Source organism: Rhipicephalus microplus, chromosome 5 (assembly GCF_043290135.1).
Source record: "Rhipicephalus microplus isolate Deutch F79 chromosome 5, USDA_Rmic, whole genome shotgun sequence".
NCBI classification, from domain to species: domain Eukaryota; kingdom Metazoa; phylum Arthropoda; class Arachnida; order Ixodida; family Ixodidae; genus Rhipicephalus; species Rhipicephalus microplus.
In genome coordinates, this window is record NC_134704.1 from 62525103 (window position 1) to 62535046 (window position 9944).

Below are 9944 nucleotides of genomic sequence, written 5' to 3' on the forward strand. Positions count from 1 at the left end.
ATGGACTGCTGCTTTAAATTTATAAGCTTCTGCTTTAGTTGTCGATGCCTGTTGTATGTTTTACCATAGCAGATGTTATGACTAGCAATCGATGTTGCAAAACGGTAGTTTTGTAATTATGAGACAAAGGGTCTTTGTAAAGGGAGACAGTGAAGTGGCTGTACGTTTACCATAGCAGATGTTATGATTAGCAATCGATGTTACAAAACGGTAGTTTTGTAATTATGAGACAAAGGGTCTTTGTAAAGGGAGACAGTGAAGTGGCTGTACGGTAAGATGTTCAGCAAGAAACGTCAATAAATTTTGGTGCTTGGTGAGGCTTTTGCAAGTACAACAGTTCCAAACATCCAATTTGTCCAGAAAGCTTTTGTGCTGATATGTGATGACACAATCGCTCCAGTTATATACCCTGCAGCGGTGGTGTGTCCAATTGTACCCATCAAATTCGGAGAAATGTCTCGCACAGCACGTTTTTTCAATTGACTTTTAACTCCGTGTGCGCATTCATGCAGGCTTCCTGAGTTGACAAACAGCGTTTGCCTAAATTCATTGTGCTGGATATTGATGAAAGTGGTCACATTGCTGGCACCAATACATTGTTTGATGATTGTTCAATGGGGTGCGTTTCACATCCAACATAAAGAGGTTTTTTCCTCTGTTCCACATGAGTAAACCAAAAATCGGGCTGAGCATGCATTTTCGGGCTAACATTACATTTTTTATACGAGGATTGAAGGTGACTAATTACAAAGTAATTAGATATTTAATTACTAGCTAAGTACTTTCAGAAAACAACTTTCTTCATTTTCTTTGTTGAAATGTAATATTGAGTGCCTTGGAATCATGTAATGCAAATTTGATGCATTTCCAGACAAGGAACCATAATTAGGGCCTGTAGGGTACATATAGGATGCTGGCATGAAGTCCAAAGAGCGTACTACCTGAAACCTACCTCACATTGCAGTGGGGCAAGTACTCTTACAAACACGTTAGGGAGTTGAGTACATTATGACTGGTAGGCTAGAAGATTTCTTCCTCATTCAGTGGTGTTCAAGTACACCTGCAGGATTTCATAACTGCAGAAAGTAAGTTATTTTGTCGAAGCAGCTGACTGGCTTCTTTCTTGCCTGCAGCCGGGTGGCCCCTATGGGCCAGCGCCACCCTCTCGAAAGGAGGTGGTGTTTCCTCCGGACAGCGTGGAGGCGGTGACGCCTGTGGCGACCAAGCGCCGGCGGCTCTATGCCAAGGACGTCAGCCCCCTGGAGGCGTGGCGCCTCATGATGTGCCTCAAGTCGGGCCTGCTAGCCGAGAGCACCTGGGCCCTGGACGTGCTGTCCGTGCTGCTGTACGACGACTCGACTGTGCTCTACTTTGGCTTGTCACACCTGCCGGGCCTGCTAGAGACTCTGATGGAGCACTTTCGACGATGCCTTTCTTTAGTCTTCAACACCCCCGACGACCTCGAGCTGGGCTTCGAGTCCAAGGCAGAAAAGGAGGAGGTGCCCGAACCAGGGCGACCTTGGTACCTGCTGGACCAAGATGCCCCAGCGAAAGATCCGCTTGAGGGCCTCATTGTACCGACTCAGATCGATATTTGTGACCGCACGTCTGTGTTGTCGGGCCCCAGTTTTACTTGGCGGACACGGTGTGGCAAGGCTGTGCGTACCCGCCCCGATGATGACGGTTCTCTACACGTGGTCGACGGGGAGAAACGGTGGGATGTGCACGAGGGCTTTACCGCCTCACCGGAGCACTGGCAGCTAGGGGGCGGTGAGATCACGGCACACATTCAGACATGTTTTGAGAGCGACACGAACAATGTGCGTTTTGTGCGGCTGTTGACTCCGTCGAAGAAGAACGTCGAACGCAAAGTCAGTGCCTCGCCACACAAGGTGGTGACAACATCGGCAACGCCACCAGTGAGCCAGGAGGAATCCCGCTCCAAGCTGTCAGACCTGCTTGCCAAGCAGAAGGCGGCCAACTGCAAGCGAGAACCCGTGGTCTTGATTGAGGACATCCGATCCAAAATAAAACTGGAAGCTGGCAGGGTGGACCACATCAAGCAGGAAGTAAAGGAGGAACAGAATTCGAATGACAGGAAGCGACAGGAGGAAGAAGAGCAGGCTTCCAAAAAAGTGGCTGAGGAAAGTAGAGCAGAGCCAGAAGTTGTCCTGGAGAGTGAGACCAACAAGCAAGAGGAAAAGACGACGGTAACCTCAACACCCAACACTGAGAGTGAGAAGGAAGAGGAGGTGGTGCCTAGTAAAGAGGGTGATGATAGTGTGTGTCGGACCGAGGAGAAGGTGTTCCCGCGGCTTCGGGAGGATCGGCCACGAAAGCGGCCTCTTCCAGAATCCACGGAGGAGGAAGCGTACTGTCGCGATGAACCTTCACTGTGTGTGGTGTCCGAGGCCCAGGAGGCCTTGGGGCGCCGCTGTGTGTGTATCTCGACACTGTTGCGCAACCTGTCATTTGTGCCCGGGAACGATGCCGAGATGTCCAAGCATGCGGGTCTTTTGGTGGTGCTAGGGCGCCTGCTGTTACTACGGCACTGGCATGCCCCCCGGCGGGGTGCACCGCGCCAGTTCGACCAGGAGGAGAGCGCCCTAGACGACCACTGCAGTTCGCTGCTAGCAGAGCGTGAGTGGTGGTGGGACTGGCTGCAGGCTCTGCGCGAGAACACCCTCGTGTGCCTGGCCAACATGGCGGGGCAGCTTGCCCTGGCACCATTTCCCGAGGAGATATCCTTGCCCCTGCTCGACGGATTGCTTCATTGGGCGACGTGTGGATCGGCATGTGCGCGAGATCCTTTGCCTCATAGTACCCTCAGTCCCCAGCGGCTCGCCCTGGAAGCCCTGTGCAAGCTGTCTGTGCAAGAGTCCAACGTAGACCTGCTTCTGGCCACGCCTCCTTGGAGTCGGACCGAGGCCCTTCTTGGACAGCTGGCCCGATGGCTGGGCCGCGGACAGGACCAGGTGCTTCGTGAGCTAGCTCTGGTGCTGCTTTCAAACGTGGCACCAGCAGGGAGTGGTGCAGCCCGCGCGGTGGCGCTACAGGGACCGTGCCTCGCCCATCTGTTGGCATTTGTTGAGCAGGCCGAGCAGAGTGCTCTGCAGGTGGCCAACGCCCAGGGAGTGGCGGCCCTACGTGAAAACCCCGAGCTGATGGGCACCACTCTGGACATGGTGCGGCGCGCAGCCGCAACTCTGCGCTGCCTAGCCAGGGTGCCCGACAATCGGCCCCTGTTCTTGCAGCTGCAGCCCCGCCTTCTCACCCTGGTCATGTCCCAGATCCTAGACCAGGGCGTTGCGGCCATCCTGGCTGACGTGCTCTTTGAGTGCTCGCAGCAGGCCTCCCCTTCCCCCTCGTCCCAGTCTGTCCCCTCCTAGGATATGACCTCCCCTATACACCCAGCTATTTATTATTGTTTCAATGACTCCCCCCTCCCCCTCCTGCTGTAGATAGGCCCCCAATGGGTTATGATGACCCTCCCTCCCCTCGTGGACTGTTGTGGGCCAGAGGGGAGCAAACCCTTCTCCCATCGTGGTGATAAACTTGTACAGACACGCTGCTCCCTCTCTCGCCCAAACTCCTCACTGCTGCCGGCGTAGCACGCACACACCTCTCCCCAGGGAAAGGGTGGGGGGGCAGCCGCTCATTTCAAGAAGAAACGAGGAGGGTGGCAGTGACTGGTGGACCCCCTCGCCCCGAACGGACAGACGTACAAACGGACTGGCTCGTGTCGATCTGAAAAATTATGTGTGCATGCGTGTGTGTTTAGGGTCTCTTTTTTTTGTTTTGCGAGTGCAGCAAGCAACATCATCCGTTCGTTTTTTTTTTTTTTTTGTAAGTTTTCTCTCTCGTCATTTGATATTGTATGAAATGCGTGCGTGTAAGTGTGTGTGCGTGTGCCGAGCTTTATACCTTGTACATGTCTGACAAAATGAGTGAGCTGCAAATAATATGTACAGGTAAGAATTCTCTTTTCCCCCTTGAAGAAAACTGATCCCTCGGGGTTCATGGCACTTGTTCTGAAGAGGAAAAAAAAAAAAAGAAAGTGGCGGCTGTAATAAATTTTTTTAAAGCAATTTTTTCTTGCGGTATAGGTTGGTGCTTGGCATTTGAACAGTCCTTTTTTTTATCGTTTTTCAATTTTTTAAATAGTTATGTCGCCCGGTAAATCAATTCCTACTGTTTACTTGCGAAGCGTTGTTTACTAGTCAAACAAATCATTGCCACAAAGCTAGAAATAATAAGTTTTTTTTTTCCTTCAGTTGACGTGGGGGAGGAAACTTCTTGACTTGTTTTAGGGCTCCTCCTGTGCTTAAAAAACTTTTTGCTCTCTAGGAGAGTCTGCCATAGTTCTTGCATTTGGAGGTTCCAGCAGGGGAAGTGTTGTTATCAAATAAACATTCTTCAGTCTTGCTTGTTGTCTTTTTTTTAAATTCATTCTGCCAATCCAACATCTGTTGTTGTGCCCTCCTTTCATACGTCTTTTTTTTTTTCTCTCTCTCTCTTAATGTTCACTCGATCTTGTCTCCATTCATTCCTAGAGTGCCGCACACGGTGGCAAGAACAAAAGCACAATGGTACTTACGCCAAAAATCCAAAGTGAGGAGATGGCCACAGGACTTTTCACTTTTTTTTTTCTTAAAGTAAAAAAAAAAAAAACATTCTTCTGCGAGATGCGAGAAACTGGCAGGGGCTGAAAGGACAGCTTTGTCTGCAATGCAGAGCTTTTGTACTTCTGTGTCCAGAGTATTCCAGGGCTTGGTCAAGTTTTTCTTTTTGTGGGGATGAAGTTGTACAAAATGTATGGAACACATTGTAAAATAAAAACGACTTCAAAAATGTGCTCAAAGTCCCAGTCTTTACTTGGTGTCCTTGTCGAGGCGCACATTTTTTATAACTGGCGGCCTCATCGTGGAACTTGTGTATAGAGGGCTTGTTGGCACTGGCTGACTTGAGATGTAGCGAAATAGTGCGCAAATAGACGATAAACAGACAGTCCGTTTGCCTGGATAGTCTTTCTGTGCACCATTTCAAAGTGTGTAAAGTCAAACTACAGCCTCCTACTAAATTCCTTGACCCACCATGGAGATGACTTGAAATGAATGAATTTGTGAATGTACAATGACATTCAGTGCTACCCTTCATATATTAGCCTAAACTTATATGGCAGTTCATTCGCTGCTGTTGTGTAGCTGCTACAAAAATGCTACACTTTTCCCTATTTTTTGTACGCCACATGATCGACGTTGAGGTAAATTCATGTAAGGATTATTGCCCTACTGGCAAACTTGCAACAGGTTCAGATACAGGCAAACCTGCGACTAGTTGAAAACCTTAGTATCAGAGTTTCCACTGTGAATGTTTGTAGGAAGTTTCGGGGTTGGAGGATTGGAAGTTAATTGCATTGGCAGGAAATCTTTGATTGTTGAATGGGGGCAAGTGTGCTGCAGGCCGTAGGCCTGTCATGACTGATGGTTGTTAAGGTTTCATTTGTCAGGTTTCATTCAGTTCTTGCTGGTTGACTTGTATTAATTTGACTTTTTGTCTAATTTGAGTGCACTGCACTGTCGTATAAATACTTCGGAAAGATTACGAAGCAAAGCTTTCAGCTTAAAAACGCACTGCTTTAAACGAGTTGACATTCAGCAGCCCTTTTTAAAAATGAACCGAAAGAAAAATTTGTCTAATTGCTTCTTGAAAAATTTTCATAGCCAGGCTATCGAGTTCTTGGTAACTGACTGACATTTATGGCAGTGTGGGAAGGAATGGGTGGGTGCTTCGGAGCTCTTCACTGTCGTGAAGCTGAAATTAAGTTGTGAGAATACCATGCATATCAGACAAAATATTTTTGTGTTTATTTTGCATTGATGAGTAGAGTCTGCTGTGGAATGGCATATGGATATGAACCAGTTCACTCATTCTTGGTGCTATAACTTCAGAACAATGCTTGTGCTATTACGTACAGTTAATTCCCTGTTGAATGTGGTAGAACATTCTTTGTCATTTTCGTGGCATTGCTGCAAAATAAGCTTGCTAGCAGTTCGTTTTTTTTGTGTGTGTGTGATACTTCTAGAAAGAGACGAAAATTCTGGTGGGTAAATCTTGCCTTTCTCGCATTAGGTCACAAAGAACGACCAACAGCCGTGCTGTTAAAAAGTGCACTGACACAAAAATGGCTTTTTTTTTTTTACTCGGTTATCGCTGCTATAAACCTAGTTTGTGCAAGTGTGTGACAGTTATTTAGAGTAGAGCTGTGGGATTAGCAAAATTTTGGGTGCGAAGTGAGTTCGAGTAAAAACCGAATATTTATTCTGATATATATTGTACATTTCTAGAATATTCTATAAATACCTTAAAGAAAATTTGAGAGGATTCTTAAGCTTATTATGGGATAGCAACGAGAAACTGTTTCTTTTGGCTACATTAATGAAGCCTTGGATGGGTAATGTATGTACATCATTTGGTCTAACCAAAGTGTTGCCAAACAACACTTAACGTGTAAGGCGACAAATGCAATTTCATCGGCCTCTTCTCATTGAAACTCCCGTGGAAGCCCAGCTGATGTGACGAACAAATGTGCCCCCTTCTAGTGCAGTGTTCTAAATCTGCCTCTTGGACATCAATACATAAGAACATCTAAAATTTTGAACGCTAATGACCTTCGGCGTCCGATTTTTTGGACTATCTACCCAAATTTCGGGTCTGCATCGAAGGGGCAGTGGCTCATGTCAATTTTTCGATCATAAGCGGTGTTATGTGGGCTAATCATTACTTGGGCTTTACATTATCCCAAAGTTTATCGCATTTGGTTGAGTATACTTTTTTATAACTGAATATTTTTCATAAGCGCGGGAGGGGCCTAAAAATGGCGCGAGCTAGCCAGGCGTGATGCCACCTGTGTCGGCATTCCGGTGAACGATATTGCTTCTAGGCCAGCTTCGCGTAAAATGTTTTAGCTTCAGCTTGGATCTGAAATTGAACTATTTAGGGCGGCTGAAACTTTGGTAGACGACAACGGCTTTGCTTCATGCGGCGTATGACGTCACTGACTCCATGGCAAAACGGTTGTCGCTGGTGGTGGTTTGGGGCTTAAAGCTGGCAACTTCATGATCCAAGAGCCAGGCAACTTAAGAGACGTGGTCCAGCACGTGCTTGGCATCCTGGAACGCCAGCTGCCTGAAGTGTCGCCTCCACCGGTTTGACGCTAGTAGGTTGCTGCTCCGAGACGTCCGAGCACGCAAGTCTTGCTCCGATTCCCCTACCATCTTCAGACTTGATGGGGGATCAACAATAAAATTGTTTGACTCATTCACTAGGGCTTGTTTTGTCCTGAAATATACTCACGAGAGACCGCTTTTCGTAATGGAACGGGAGAGTAGACTCTCTACCTACATATTTCGCTGAAAATATTGTTGCGTGATGGTGACTGACCCTGTCATGGCCCTCACCTCTGCCTCATCTATAGTTTCCCTCTTGAAACCAGCGGAAAAGCTGAAGGGCAGCTTTTCCGCAATACGAGAATGTGATTGGGCGAAGCATATTAAAAGCAACTGTACTATATGCATGGCCGGGGCGAAGCTTATTAAAGCAGTCATAATTAAAAGCAACTGGACTATGCATGGCCGTAACATTTTCTCAATTTGAAAGGACTGTATACAGTCGCCTCTCTAACCATCGTCATCCTTTACTCTTTTTAGATGTGAAGTAGTCTATGCTCGGGGCTGTGTCCGTCCGCCGGCGACTTTCCGCCTCCTCGTGAGGAGGTGAGAAAAGGTGGCAGACGCTGCGCCGTGCTCCCTAACGGTCTGCAGAAATTGGGCGTCTTTCCTCTCATCTAATCACTACCACCACCCCTCTCCCGTCAATCTCTCCCCCACAGCTGTGCCCTCATAATAATGCGTGTGCTCGCACCGTTGCACACTCTTAGCAGTGCTGGTCGTTCACTTTGTGTGCGGCACACAACACACAAATGGGAGGGGGGTAACATGAACGGTACACAACATTTACACACCTCCATACACAAATGAAACATATACGAAAACATACAAATGGAAACACAAGTGAACACCAGCGCTTCTTCGCATCCCCATCTGATACCCTTTAATGGGAAATGGAGTATTTCCTTCGCTTTCCCATCCCCCGCTGTAGAGCAGGCTAGGGCATGCTGTCGCTCTGGCTGACCAGTCTGTGTAGGGGCCACTGCCGACCAGGCGTTGACTATTTGTCTTTGGGAAGTTCGAATAGCGAAATCCCGGTTCAAGCCGAATCTAATACCAAACACCATTCGAAAAATATGAAAAAAAATATTCGAAATTTTGAATGTTCCCACTCCCCTCAATTTATAGACATTTTTACAGCGCCCAGTCTCAGTTTCTGTTGCAAAGAGCACTAAGCAAGGCAGGAGCAGTTCCGATGGCTGGGTAAACGCAGCTGACTACGTGACCACGTAAAACTGTGACGTAAGCGCCGCGTGTGAACTGCCCAGCCAACACCGACTCGTGCCGTAGACAGTAAGACGGTAAGTTGGGCCAGCTGGTTAGCATCCATCGTGAACTTATTTACAGCGCAACACCAAAAAACGCAGGACAGGAAAGGAGCGCCGTCTTTCTCTTTTGCTCCTTCCCTCTCCTGTGTTTCTGGTGTTGCTCTGTGCCGTAGGCTTGTTTACGTTGACAGAGCGTTGATGTCGACGTCGGGAGATGCACCGCATCTTGCGGTTCTAGGCCAGCTGTCCGCCACCTGTGACTCAGTCGGTGTAATGCGGACCCCGTCATCTCCGAACTCTCCCCGCTCCCCTTGTCACCACTCAGCACCAGTGCCGTTCTCATCTAACGATTATACTACACTTCCCTGGCCTATCCCCCTGGGTGAGCATGTGGTAAAGTGCAAGGATACAAACAAATCATGATGATGATGATATCCTCTTGCTTATGGTGCTCGCCCAAGAAGGGAAATGGCCCAAGAACTGGGCTGTGAAACCAAGAAACAAACACTGAAATGTTTGTTTAAAAGAAAATATAGCTAGTAAATGAAAACTTCATAGAGCAAACATTTGTACTATCAGGTAGGATGTTTGATGAATTTAACAGCGGTTTCTAACTAATGACGTGAATTCTTGTCCCCAATGGAACAAGAAGAAGAAAAAGCAAGGAAACACATTTGTTAAAAGAACAACATCCCTATCTAAACGTATTCGGAAACAATTTTCTTTCAAAGCTAAGGTACCACCCCTTTCATGGCCGATCCCCCGTGGTGGGTTGCGCCAGACATCGAAGAGCCAACCAAACGTGTGCGCAACCGCGGTGCGTTGTGCCAGGACTCTAAGGAACAACCAACCATCCGTATTCGATACCCTCCCCGGTGTACCAACGTGGCCCGCGGAGAAGGCGACCTCAGAGCAACCGTCGAGGTCTCTTACCACCACCTACCAGAACAGCTTGGTACTGGCCTCCTCTCAGAACTGCCTACGCAGTGTTTAGCGAGCCGGCGCCCCCCGTCGCGAGGCCCTTTGCAAACATGGCCATGAACCCGATCATTACGAGCGAGTCCTACGTCTTGACGCGAAGTGGGAACACGGGACTGCTTCAAAAGCTTTGTACGTGCAAGTGCTTATCCACCATGTCGTTTTTCGTCTCTTTGATTACCATGTGCTCGATCTTGGTCCTGAGCGTCCTGCTGTACGTCTACTCGGTGCTTGCTGAAGACAGCAAGGTCAGTGCCTTGTCGATCGCCGTTACTCACCACATGGTAAACAACACGTCATCTGCGGGAGATTATGCCACCGCATCGATGGATGACAGCCACACGGCGACCACAGAAATCACCGTGCCGCGTACGATTGCCAAAGACGAGTCATCAGTTAGCATTGTTCAAACTAAGGGTGATTTTTCGGAGCCTGGCAGCGAAAGCGTAGCTACGCCTGCGGACAACAC

The 9944-nt window shown here is 48.2% G+C and overlaps 1 protein-coding gene across 3 annotated transcripts in view; it reads left to right on the forward strand.

Moving 5' to 3' along the window:
* The window catches only part of LOC119174481 (trithorax group protein osa), a 186209-nt gene extending 182430 nt beyond the window's left edge, over window positions 1-3779 (forward strand). For all 3 annotated transcript variants that reach the window (XM_075895575.1, XM_075895577.1, XM_075895576.1), the window contains one exon: window positions 1134-3779. In XM_075895575.1, coding sequence (XP_075751690.1) covers window positions 1134-3389 — 2256 coding nt within the window. In that variant the 3' untranslated portion in view covers window positions 3390-3779. The remainder of the gene's footprint in view (window positions 1-1133) is intronic.
* Window positions 3780-9944: the final 6165 nt, after the last annotated feature.